This window comes from Grampus griseus (genome assembly GCF_964374135.1).
Source record: "Grampus griseus genome assembly, chromosome: 1".
NCBI lineage: Eukaryota > Metazoa > Chordata > Mammalia > Artiodactyla > Delphinidae > Grampus > Grampus griseus.
Genome location: NC_139017.1, coordinates 13,966,743 through 13,980,258, shown reverse-complemented (window position 1 = coordinate 13,980,258; position 13,516 = coordinate 13,966,743). Strand labels below are relative to the sequence as shown.

The 13,516-nt window shown below is 37.6% G+C and overlaps 1 protein-coding gene across 2 annotated transcripts in view; it reads right to left on the bottom strand.

The window, feature by feature from the left end:
- Positions 1-10,133, bottom strand: part of KCTD3 (potassium channel tetramerization domain containing 3) — a 70,834-nt gene extending 60,701 nt beyond the window's left edge. For both annotated transcript variants that reach the window (XM_082652395.1, XM_082652396.1), the window contains exons 1-4: positions 10,030-10,133; positions 6,125-6,178; positions 5,831-5,876; positions 4,128-4,201 (exon numbers count right to left, since the gene is read on the bottom strand). In XM_082652395.1, the coding sequence (XP_082508521.1) occupies positions 4,128-4,201; positions 5,831-5,876; positions 6,125-6,178; positions 10,030-10,112 (257 nt within the window). In that variant the 5' untranslated portion in view covers positions 10,113-10,133. The remainder of the gene's footprint in view (positions 1-4,127; positions 4,202-5,830; positions 5,877-6,124; positions 6,179-10,029) is intronic.
- Between the last annotated feature and the right edge of the window lie 3,383 nt (positions 10,134-13,516).

Sequence of the window (13,516 nt, the reverse complement as noted above, 5' to 3'; positions counted from 1 at the left end):
TTAGACCAATCCTCTACACTCTCTTTCAGAGAAAGAAGCAGAGAGAACACTTCCTAACTCATTTTATAAGGCCCTCACTACTTTAATACCAAAACCAGACAAAGACATTACAAGAAAACTACAGACCAATATCTCTCATGAACACAGATGCAAAAATTCTCAACAAAATATTAGCAAACCGAATCCAACAATGTCTAAAAAGAAATATACACTACAACCAAGTGGGTTTTATCTCAGGTACGCAAGGCTGGTTCAATATTCCAAAATCAATTAATGTAATCTATCACATCAACAGACTCACATGATCATATCAATAGGTGCAAAAAAAGCGTGTGACAAAATCCAACACCCATTCATAGTAAAAAGTCTCAGTAAACTAGGAATAGAGGGGAACTTTCTCAACTTGATAAGACTATTTAAAAAAAAATCCTATAGCTAGCATCATATTTAATGGTAAGAAATTTGAAACTTCCCACTAACATCTGGTTACAAGACAAGGATAGTCCCTCTCACCACTCCTTTTCAACTTCATACTGGAAATCCTTATTTACACAAGTCAAGAAAAGAAAAGAAAAGGCATACAGATTGGGAAGAAATATATAAAACTGATGATCACAGATGACATGATTGTCTATATAGAAAATCCAAAGGAATGGACAAAAAACTCCTGGAACTAATAAGCAATTATAGCAAGGTTGCAGAATACAAGGTTAATGTACAAAAGTCGATTGCTTTTCAATATACCAACGGTGAACAAGAGAAACTTGAAATTAAAAACACAATACCATTTACATTAATACCCCCCAAAAAGAAATACTTAGGTATAAATCTAACAAAATATATACAAAATCTATATGAAGAAAACTACAAAACTCTGACGACTGAAATCAAAGAACTGAAAAAATGGACAGATATTCCTAGTTCATGGATAGGAAGACGTAGTATTGTTAAGACATTAGTTCTTCCCAATTTGATCTGATTCAATGTAATCCTATTCAAAAGTCTAGCTAGTTATTTTATGGATATCAACAAATTGATTATAAAGTTTACATGGAAAGGCAAAAGATCCAGAATAGCCAACACAATACTGAAGGAGAAGAACAAAGTTAGAGCACTACCACTACCCAACTTCAAGCTTTATTATAAAGCTAGAAAAATCAAGATAGCACAGTACTGGTGAAAAGAATCAACAACAGATCAATGGAATAGAACAGAAAGCCCAGAAATAGATCCCATACACATAGTCAACTGATCTATGACAAAGGAGCAAAGGCAAAACAATGGAGTAACAAATGGTGCTGAAACAACTGGACATCTGCATGCAAAAAAAAGAGAGAGAAATTAGTCTAAACACAGACCTTACACTCTTCACAAAAATTAACTCAAAATGATTCACAGACCTAAAGGTAAAATGCAAAACTAAAAAGCTCAAAGAAGATAACATTTAGGAGAAAACCTCAGTGACAGTGGGTATGGTGATACCTTTTTAGATACAACCAAAAGACATAATCCATGAGAGGAATAAGGATAAGCTAGATTTCATGAAAATTAAAAACTTCTGCTCCACGAAAGACAATGTCAAGGAAATAAGACAAGCCACAGAATAAGAGAAAATATTTGCAGAAGACAAATTTGATAAGGGACTGTTATCCAAAATATACAAAGAACTCTTAAAACTCAACAATAAGGAAACAAATTCAATTAAAAAATGGGCCAAAGACCTTAACCGAGGAAGATACAGAAGTAGCAAATAAGCCTATGAAAAGATGCTCCACATCATATGTCATTAAGCAAATGCAAATTAAAACAATGAGTTTCCACTACACATTAGTTAACATGGCCAAAATCCAGAATCCTAACACCAAATGCTGGCAAGGATGTGAAGCAGTAAGAACTGTCATACACTGCTGGTGGGAAAGCAAAATGCTACAGCCACTCTGAAAGACAGTCTGAGGGTCCTATAAAACTCTTACCATACGATCCAGCAACTGCACTCCTTGGTATTTACCCAAAGGAGTTGAAAACTTACGACCACACGAAAACCTGCACATGGATGGTTTTATAGCAGCTTTATTCCTAACAGCCAAAACTTGGAAGCAACCAAAATGTCCTCTTTAGCAGGTGAGTGGAAAAATAAACTGGTATATTCAGCTAATGAAATACTATCAGCATTAAAAAGAAATAACATGAATAGACATGGAGGAAACTTAACTGCATAATATTAAGTGAAAGAAGCCAATCAGGAAAGGCTACATACTGTGTGATTCCAAATATGACATTCTGGAGAAGGCCAAATTATGGAAATAATACTTTGTACAGTATTATAAAGATGAACACGTGTCATTATACATTTGTGCTAACTCATAAAATGTACAACACCAAGTGAACCAAAGGTAAACTATGGACTTTGGGTGACTATGATGTCAATGTAGGTTCACATCAATTGTAAAAAAAAAAAAAAGTGTATCATTCTGGTAAATGATGTTAACAGTGGAGGAGGTTGATAATGAAGGCAGGGGGCACATGGGAAATCTCTGTACCTCCCTCTCAATTTTGTTGTAAACCTGAAACTGCTATTAAAAAAAGAAGTCTTAAAAAACAACAGACAAAAAAAATTCCGTAGGCCTAATGAACACGTGTAATTGCGATATTAAATTGCTTTTATTTGTGAAATTGGTTGTAATTAGTTTAATAAGAACAGTTAAAACTTTCTTATTCTATTTGAAAACTACTTGTGTTAACAGTACAGTAGCACTGGCTAATTATTTGTCTGGGGAAGACAGACAAATATGATAATGATAATACAGTGTGATATGTGCAATACAAGAATTTTATGCAAAAAACAGAAGTAGAACATAGTATTCTTTTTTCAATTCCTTCCCACCTCCTTTTAGAAGGTACTACTCAGAGAACTTAAGTTTGCTAGGCTTCCCTAAATGAAATAAAGAAGCAAGTTGAAAGAAAAGCAGTGAATACAAATATTTAAACGATTATATTTCTGCCTTTCATGGGTGATTTAGTCGTGGATTAGTCACAAGGACACTGACTAGGAGTAAATTTAGGCTTTAATCAAATGCTAAAAATAATTTTACCCCAGAAGTAAGTAGTTAGTAATATACTTCCCACTTCCACCCCAGGCCAAGAAATAGACAAACAAAAAGCCCCAACAAACTCTTTTATTCATTCAATAAATATCTATTGAGCAGCTACTATACGTGCCGTTTTAACAACACTGGGAATACAGCAAGGAACAAACCAAACAAAAAAATCTTTGCTTTCAAGGAGCGCATATTCTAGTAAATATAAGCCCCAAATTATATAATATTATAAAGCAGCAGCTTAAAGAAACAATTAGAATTCTAAAAGGTGTTATCTCAAAAAGTATTAATAAGTCCTTAAGTGAAAGTTCATTAGGAATATACGAAATAAAACAATAAAATACAAATTAGATTGTAGCTTCCATTGTAGATTGTAGTCTATGGCAAAGTTGAAGAAATAGTTTAAATGGTCATTCATTTACCCACCAAAGAAAAATATCGCTATGAGTCAAGCACAATGCTCGATCCTACAGGTATACAGTAAATAACTTGTCCTTTTAGAATTTAAAGTCTAATGGAAGATAGACTACTGGGGTAGTGGCAGTACAGGAAACTCTGAACACCTGCATCAGGCAGACACAGCAGAGATCATTGAAATGATCAGCATCAAGCTGAGAGCAGAAAGAGTTGAAAGTGTTGAAGCAACAGAAATCAAGCAGGAGCTAGATTAGAGAGAGCCTTAAGAAACAACAGGAAGTCCAAAATCCTTAGCCATTAATCCAGTAACACGTAAGAGTTTTAAGCAGAGGAATAACCAGATTAGATTTACATTTTCAGAAGTTAATTGTGGCTACAGTGTGAAAAATGAATTGAAGGGATATAAGAATGAAGACAGGCAAATTGGTAAGAAAGCTATCAGAGTAACCTAGAGGAAGGGATGATGGTGGCCTGTATCTATGACAGTTTAATTCTGATGAAACTTTTAAACAAAAATAATCTTGGGGCAGGGAAAAAAACTTTTCTTCATAAAATATACCCAAAACCATACCTTTGAATAAAAAATTTACTTTAAAAAAGTACATTTCTTACCTTAAGTCTAGTTCTTTTGTCCGAAGAAAATTTAAAATGGGTGCAAACGCTGCTGGATCTCTATCAATAAATATCTGTAAATAAAGAATTACAAATTTTACTTCCAAATTATAAATTAAACTTCTAACTTTAATATCTGTAACACTGACTTAGGGAACAAAAACTGAATTATTTAAATACTATATTTCCTTGACTCCACTCTTATTAAATTTTAATGTTTCTAAAATTGATACGTAGTTATAACCGTGTGCATTTATGTGGTAGTAGTGGTGTCTTTTCTCCACCTGAAAAGCTGTTGTTAGATTGATTATATTTTAAGGTGCAGGAAAAATGGTATCAAATAAGTCCACTTTCTCATTTCTATTTAATTGATATATTTGGTGAAAGGGACACCAAAGGGAAAATTTTTATCTGAAATATTCTAGAATTCAATAAATACTTCGAAAACATTATGCATGAATAATACTTTCTTACATCATCTGATCACTAATTATTGGTGACAGTGATTGTGATTTACATAATTTGTGATTCATAAGTGAATAATTAAAACAACAATGTACTTTTATAACACACACCAGGCAATCAAGAAAAGTAAAACTGCACACTGCTGTCTAAACTGGAAAACAGCAACACTTTTACATACGACTATCTCAATTTCCTCAAGGGCTGGGTGTAGGGTGAAGGGGAGGGTGACAACAACAACAAAATTTTTTTAAATAAAAAACACAGCACCATAGAATACATATGGGGAAAATAAAATGCTTAAAAAATATGAAATACATAATTGATAACTTTTTACAGGAATGTATGCCAACACTATTCTGAACCAATTACAAAAGCTCTAACCATAAAATTGAACACCTTTTAAAGCTTATGTAAGTCAATTACACAGCAGAATGGTAGCAAATAATAAACCTTTTTATATTATATTCAGTTACTATATACAGTGAATGAAGTTCTTCTGGCTTCATAAATTCTTGCTTTTGTTTTTATTAGAATCAATCAGAAGTTGAAGAAAACACCACAGATTTGTAGAGATCTAATTACTGATGTCCTTTTTCTAATCTCACATGGACATATCTACTTGTGCTGCTTTATTCCATCTGCAAATCTCATCACAGCAAATAAACACCTCTGGTCACTTTGTTGCCTCCCAAATGAAAGTCTTACTTGCTTTTGTGAGCCCTAGACATTTACTTTACATGCTATTGTTCATATTACAACTGCTTTTTAAATTTATAAACCAATTTTTTCAACTGAAATTTAATAGTTCTTTACTACCCTTACTCCACCATTGCTGCACAAGTTCATAAGGTTATTCTCCAAAATAAAAAATTGTAGAACTTTTTGCAACATCTTACCAATATTGAAATATTTTAGTATTTACATTCATCTATTTACTGTTCGAGTTTCAATTACTGATTAAAAGAAATATTTCCTCTCTTGACAATGTAAGCTCAGATCCTACAATCTCTCTAATCATCATTACTTAAATTGCTATATGCAGTATTCCCAGTTTCAAGTTCTCTTCTATAATTACAGAAACACTATTCATGACAAGAAATCAAAATCTTTAAGTACATATACTTTCATTTAGTAGTTATTAAAAGAGTAGTTTCCCTGTCTTCTTAGAGTATAAGGATCAAACATTATAAGCATTTTTTGATCTAATTTAGAACATACATCAACATTGTTATACTCACAGCACCAGTTTCATCTCGAAGTGTTGAAATTCTTCCACTCAGCAAACTAGAAGTCATTAACATTAAGACAGAGTTAGTTTTTAAAATCTGAGTATGAATAAAATGCTCTAAGTCTTTCAAACATCAAAGACCAACACAAATGAATCATCCTATCTCCAAAGTAAAATAACAATTTAAAAATTATATTTTAAGAGTTAAGCTTTTGTATTCGATACATAAAAATATTTAATTTTACTGTTTTAATAAATAATCAACTGTATTTAAAAAAAGGTACTAAAGAATTATATGAAATACCTGGAAAAAAAGGAATCTGGAATCCACATAAGTGTTTGTCTTGAGGTACTAAACCTGCAATTAAAAAGTAGCTGGTATTATAAGAGAGGACATGATTTGAAATTTCCATGTTAGTTAACTTGCTTTAATACACTGGCTAATGATTTACAAGTTGCTGCATAGCTACAGCTGTATCAATTATATTCATTACTTTTAATATCTTTAAATTTTGCTACTTTCAATTCAGAGTTAAGTTTATTCCAAGAGCTGTCAACAAAATCAAATAATTAATTTGCTTACATATAAAGCTTCCTAAAACACTACTTTCTAGCATGCCAATCTACTGAAGAATCAATAATTAGCGCACCACACCAAGTCTAAAATTCTCAACATAACATACTATCTTCAGGTCACGTTTCATCTCTCCAACACAAACTGTTTTCCCCTCTAATAAGACAGTACTTCTTAATATCCCCAAACAATCCATGCTTACACCACTTCAGAATCTCCATCCCAGCTGCATCAACCTCATGTTCAATTATCTAAGTTCCACCCATCTTTTTTTCATAAATTTATGTTTTTATTTTTTAATTTATTTTTGGCTGCGTTGGGTCTTCGTTGCTGCGCGTGGCCTCTGTCTAGTTACAGCGAGCGGAGGCTACTCTTCGTTGTGGTGCACGGGCTTCTCATTGCGGTGGCTTCTCTTGTTGCGCAGCATGGGCTCTAGGCGCGCGTGCTCATTAGTTGTGGCTCGCAGGCTCCAGAGCGCAGGCTCAGTAGTTGCGGCTCACGGGCTTAGCTGCTTCGCAGCATGTGGGATCTTCCCGGACCAGGGCTCAAACTCGTGTCACCTGCACTGCCAGGCGGATTCTTAACCACTGCGCCACCAGGGAAGCCCCGCCCATCTTTCTTGATACCATCCAGGTTCTACCTTCTCTTTAATGGCTTTCCAAATATACTACCCTATACTATCTTTCTGAGCTCACATTAATCCCACTACACATAATGCATTTAACATTTCCTTTATAGTCTTGTGCTATTCACAACTGTTGCATTCACTCATTCAAAAATCACTCAGTAAACACTGTTTTGAGGTTAACTGCCATTTGATCAAGTCTGCTTATTACCACCAATTTGAGGGGAACTTTATCAAAGCCACGTGTAACAGACCGAGGCAAAACAATCAGTAACAGATGTAAACTGGCATGACAAAGAATTCGATATAGGGCTCATCCAGTCCAGCATTTGATGTCTGAATATTTTCATTTTAAGACTCATCACACTGCACTATGTATTTCTGACTCGCTGCCCCATCACCACGTGTCCTCACACAGAAGAGAGCCCAAAAGACCCTTTACTTTCCCTCCACATTCATTTTCTAGCATTACATGACTGTTTTAAAGTAGCTCCTGTGCCCATTAATCAGGCTAAGAAAGGAGCCAGTTTACTCAAGAAAATATGGCAAATTTTCCCAAGCACATTTCTTACCAGAATCTTAAGAAAAAAATGAGAAGTAGATTACAACTAGTTAGAGGAAACTGACTTGGTCAAATCAATAGAAGCAAACCCAGTAAATATGGTAAACTGAAATATCTAAGGATCCACTGCAAAAATGAGTCACTGTGTTTTGGAGGCAATCAAATTAATTCCAAATAAGGATCACTTCTAACTTGTGACCTTTCACGTTCACTGCTTATTCAGCAAATTGTCTGCCAAATAACTCAAATTTTGTGTTACTTAGAAAATTACCCAGCTCTGCTTAAAGTCATATTAGCAATTTCAATTAAAATCAGCAGTTCGGGGTGGGTTTAGTAATCTGGAATTTCTGGGCAAAGGGATTAGACTCTCATCCCCACCAATTTTTTTTTTTCTCCAAACAAGTGGAAGATAGGGGGAGAAAATCCCAGAGCTCTAAAACTGGTTCCAAATATGACTTCATGAAAACTACAACATTTAAAATTACATATGACAAGCATAATTCTCTGAAACGTATATATATGAAAAGCCTTTTCTATGTTTTTATCTCATATCTACAGCATGCCAAGAAAAAGATCACGTGCAATCTGGCCTCAGCAAAACATATCCACATTTATACTCCATGCTACTTGCCTCCTAAATTTACTTGGAAACAATCTAGTTAAAATTATTTATTCCGCAGTTACTGTTGATAGATAATGCCACTAACCTTGTATTTCCCATTTATTGCTTCAAATTTTTTTATCAATCCTGGAAGGTTGTACTATTATTGTCATTACACATTTTAGGAAACTAAGCACTAAAAAATAATTTGCCTAAGGTTGCTGAGCTTGTCTCCCACTGGCTGGTCCCAGACTTCTCTCCTGAGGCCTCAAATCATACTCATTCGTAACAGAATTAATCACGAATGGAGCCACATTGGTTTTCTTTCACTTCATTAGGGTTCTTCTGGTAAATAATAACATTAACAATTCTAAATGAAACCTCATCTTCTCTACTTTCTGAATCATCCATTAAGTGTTAAATAAATGATAAAAATTGGTCATTTTTTTGATTAGACCCTACGTATACCATGTGCTTCTCTGCTCATAAGAAACTCTCGTTTGAGTGTCACGCTATCACTTCACAGCTGAGTTCAATTCTATGCCACAGGTGGTTCTCCCAGTGGCAATTACTCAACTTCAAGGAAATTAGAAACTAGGGCAGGGATTTTAAATGACTATAGTGCTACTCTTCTGAAGGCCAGCTCTTGCAGGGTATTCCAGTTTTGCATTCATAAGTTACCAAAGCGGCAAAATTTTCACGTGATTTTAGGAAAATATCCATGTCTTGCATTAGGAGACACCAATCTTCCCCTCCATAAAACCGGAATCTATATAGCAGCAATAACGTTGTAAACTAATTAAGTTTTGCTTGGGGGATGAGAGGGAAAAAAAAAGAGTGAGCGGAGAAAGCATTAGTTTCCTGTGTTGAATTCTCCAGCACACTTAGAAAACCATTCAAACACTATACATTTTTACCACTATGGTTCACAGTGCTGCCGTTCTGCATTTTTAAAAATACTAGTTAAAAAGTCCTAGGTGTTGAGCATAGCAAAATACACTACCTCCCAGGGCGCTTCATCGTTTATCTCCCACCTAGCCTAAAACTCAACTACCCCTTCCTTGAAACAGCTGGCAAACTCCCATTTCCGAGAGGAGTGACTCATAAACCATAGCAAATCCACAGAAGTATGATTCCCCCCCACCCCGCAACAAGCTTATTAAAAGACATAGTAAGGGAGTGGAAGGCCAAAGAGATCAGAGAAGAGCTTTCCGTCTGTTTACTAGGAGAGCGCAACAGGGTGCCACTACCCAAAGCTTCCCAGAACCAACTCTTCAAACTGCAGTTTCTGGACTCGCTGCCCTACAAGTTGAACAGATCCTTCAGAGCCACGCATCAAGAAACTCTGAAAATAAATAACAACGTACCACGCATCTACGGCACTCCCTCCACCGAAATTCTTGGAGATTTCAAACAGCCCTTACTGAGGCGTTATCGCCCGAGCAAATCGATTTACCTTGTTGACCAAAGAGAAAGGGAGGCAGATGCACCTGCAACAGTCAAACCACAAGGCCCGGCTTCTACAAAATAAATTCCTCAAGTACGCGCCAGGGTTAGGTAAGGAAGGCTATAGAATGTTCCTCTCGGCCTGATCCCCTAGAAAGGGGGAGGGACGTAGCTGATATTCTAGTAAGGCGGCAGCGCGGCCAGATGAACCCTGGTCTCGGTGATTCCCAAGGCCGCCTGCCCCTCGAGATCCGCGGACCTGCACCCGCCCGGAGGGCCCTGCACTCCCCGCCGACTCGGCGCCCATGCTCGCCCGCTATCCCGCCCCCCCGGGGCCCGGCCTCCCCCGGAGGTCGCCCGCCCGCTATCCCCCCACCCCGAGCCCCTTCTCCCCGACTCACCTGGTTCCCCCCACGTTCAGCTGCACGATCTCGCCGCTGCCGGCCGCCGCCGCGGCGAAGCTGCCGCAGTGCCCTCCCGACATGTCTGGCGGCTCCGGCGGCACCCGCCGCCCTCCCTCCCTGGCCGGGGCCGTGGAGCCCGCGGCGGGAGCCCGAGGCGGAGGCAGCGGCGGCGGCGGCGGCGGCGGCTGCAGGGCCAGCAGGGCTGCGGACGCCGGGGGGCGGGCGGCGCGCGGAGCCTCCCCCACGTTCTCGGCGACCGGGCGGGGCTGGCGGGCGTCCGCCTCTTCCCCTCCGCTCCCGTGCCGCGGGAAGGCGGCCGGGCCTCCACCTCCCGTGGCCTCCAGCCCGCCCAGCCGTGGCCTGCCGTCAGCTCTCCGCTGCCTCCCTCGCAGCCGCTGCAGCCGCAGCGCCGGCAGGAGGAGGGGTCGCCGCGTGGGACAAAATACCGCGGCGTTCTGCCCTTCGCCCGCCACGGCCACCGAGCTTGAGGCGGAGGAAGGAAACGGGGAGGAGGAGCTTCCCAGCCCAGCGGCCGGCGCGGAGTGGGGGGTGGGGGAATGCGCTCCTGGACCAAAGCCGGGTCCCGTGGGATCCTGTTTCTTCCCTCCTACCCACGCAATCCCAGCACGTTTCTCTTTTACATTTCAGATTTTCCAGCCCCGGGACTCAGATTTCCCAGGTTGAGGGCAAGTCTGGGCAAGTTTTCCTAAGCATCCTTATTGTCTCCCTTCTCCACATGGATTTGGGAGATGAAAGGAAAATTTCTTAGAGGAAGTTATGCTTAAATGTTTACGTTGCTATTTATGGTGGAAATGCAGTGAAAATTGGGGGATTTTAAAACTTTATAGCGCTTATCTCAGCAAACTCGTTACCTTACCCTCTTCCTTCTCATCCCTACACTCCCAAGCAGTTTGATTTTGTTAAGAAGGGGAGAAAACAAAAGACAAAAACAAGGAAAAAAAAAAATACCCCTAGGCAGTGTAGGGCCACAAGTTTCCGGACTATAGTAAGGTACTCAGCTAATGTTACACACACAAATACAATTTTTTAAAGTTTATTTATTTTTGCTTTAAACAGTATATATTGGAACTGGAAACCTTAATGGCTACTAAAATATATTTTTAAAATGGTAACACTATAATACCTGGTGAAGTAAAATTCATATTTTATGGCAAGAGGGGAAATATTTAAACATAAAATTTTTCTTGGCTTCCTTCGTCCCTTTGGGGCGGAATGAGCATCTGCATTCCCCGGACCTCCTTAGGAGGTAACGTTCCTTCTTAATCTCATCAAGGGTCACAATTCTTTAGGAGATAATCTTCCTTCTTAATCTTGGGGCCGCTCACTCTGTACTCGTAGATCTGGATTGTGTAACTGTCAGTAATACATCATTTAATGTACAACCCTCTGTCTCAAAAACTTGTATAGCTATGCTTTGACCTCATAGGCAGAACAGACCTCGAAGCTTTCCGAAAGGCTGTTCCTGGGTTATAATTTTCAATTTGGCTCAGATAAAGTTTTTCATTTCTTTCTTTTTTGTCTTTGGAGATTTTCTAAATTCTTTTTTATTTAATGTTTTTACTGTAGTATAGTTGATGTATCCATTTCTTTCTTTTATCGACTAATTTATTTTGTTAACCTGATGGCTCCACGAGCTAACAAAGACAGTATATTATGTTTCAGAAGTCGTCTGTGGTACTAAAGCCTTTGCATGAATCCTGTTTTGCTATAATTTTACCATAAAAATTCAAAATGAAGATCTACATGATAGTATATTTTTAATTTTCATTGTCATATAATTTTTTTAATCCTCTGCTGGCAAATATGCCAGTGATATGATATCCAAATTTGACTTAAAAGAGGATAGCAGTACTTACAGATATAAGATAAATATTATTTACCCCAGTTAATGATGATGATAATAATAATAGCTAATCTGTATTTATTAAGGATTTATCATATCTAGGTGGTTTAGATATTTTCTGTCATTTTTTTTCTTCACAACTATTGTTTCACTATTTTAAAAATAGAAACGTGGGACTTAAAATGATCAGAAAACTTGCTCAAAATTATGTAGGTGGCATATAGCATAGCAAGAATTTGAAGACAAGCAGTTTGAAATCAGTGCACTATAACTCGCTATATCTCATATATTCACTTGATACTCAGAAGATCAGATTAAGGGAGAAGCGAACTAATAATTTTTCACACTTTAAACAGTATTAGCTGTCTTTGTTCTAACCCTTAATATCTATTTCTATAAGGATTGGAAATTTTGCTTTCAAATTTGCAGGATAGAATTAGATGATAAAAAAGGCCATTTATTTATCCCTGGGCGTTTAATTTTCCATTGGAAGAATGTAAAAGAGCACTTATTAACAGATTTTTGCCTTTAATGAATTCAAAAGGCAGCATAGAGTTATTTGTGACAAGGCTTCTTATCCTTCCTGAAATAAATAAATGAAACCACATTCATCTCAATGTGTAGTAATTATTAACTCTCAGCAAGACATCTCATCAGGAGAGGGGAGAGGACTCACTATTTTATAAACCAAATGGTCAGAGCTTCTTGATGTATCCAGATCAATGTGAGTCTGAAGGGATTTGTTACTCATAAAACTTAAAGTTAGGATATTATTTACTTCTTAAGAATAAATTGAAACATTATTATCAAAGACAGCAGAAAGGGAAAAAATATTTACAATATCTATCAGATAAATGATTAAAAATCCACAGCCCTTGGTTGTATGTGTATCACTTTACAAATCAACTGAGGAGACAAAAAGGGAAAAATATGGAAAGTATATCAACAGGCAAGTGATGGGATGATAACTAACAAAAACACTGAAATTCTTGCTCAAACAACAGAAAAGGATGTAATTTTCACTCACGAGGTTGGCAAAAATTAAGAGATTTGGTAAAACTCCAGTGTTGAAATGGTCACACTCATGCATGTTGATTGGAATTTAAAGGGTATGGAGTTTTTGAAGACAGCCTGAGAGTATCAACTTTTGAACTGTATATACCCTTGACTCAGCTCTTGTCTTCTAGGAATAGATCCTACAGACGTATCGTAGAGATGCACGATGTGCAAATCAAGAAGTGCATATTCATTGTAGCAGTGTTTAGAACCAACTAGACTGTTCAACAATAGGAGGATGATTTTTAGAAGTGTTGCATATTATGATTATTATGGGGCAAATCTGTATGAACTGACCAGAAAAGGTCTCCAAGTATATTAGTGGGAAAAAAATCGGGTCACAGAATAATGCATTATGAGTGCAACCTCATTTATTTAAAAAAAAACTAAAATTGTCTGTGTCTACTAATTTCTATCTAAAAGCGCATGTATTAAACTGGGAAGAAACCTTAACCCTAGAACGGTCATTAGAATCAGAAAGGGGAAGTCAGCAGTGATAAACAGAGGTAGAACCTTTCAACTCTGTGGACTTTCACATTGCTTAAAGTGTTTACAGTGGGTTTT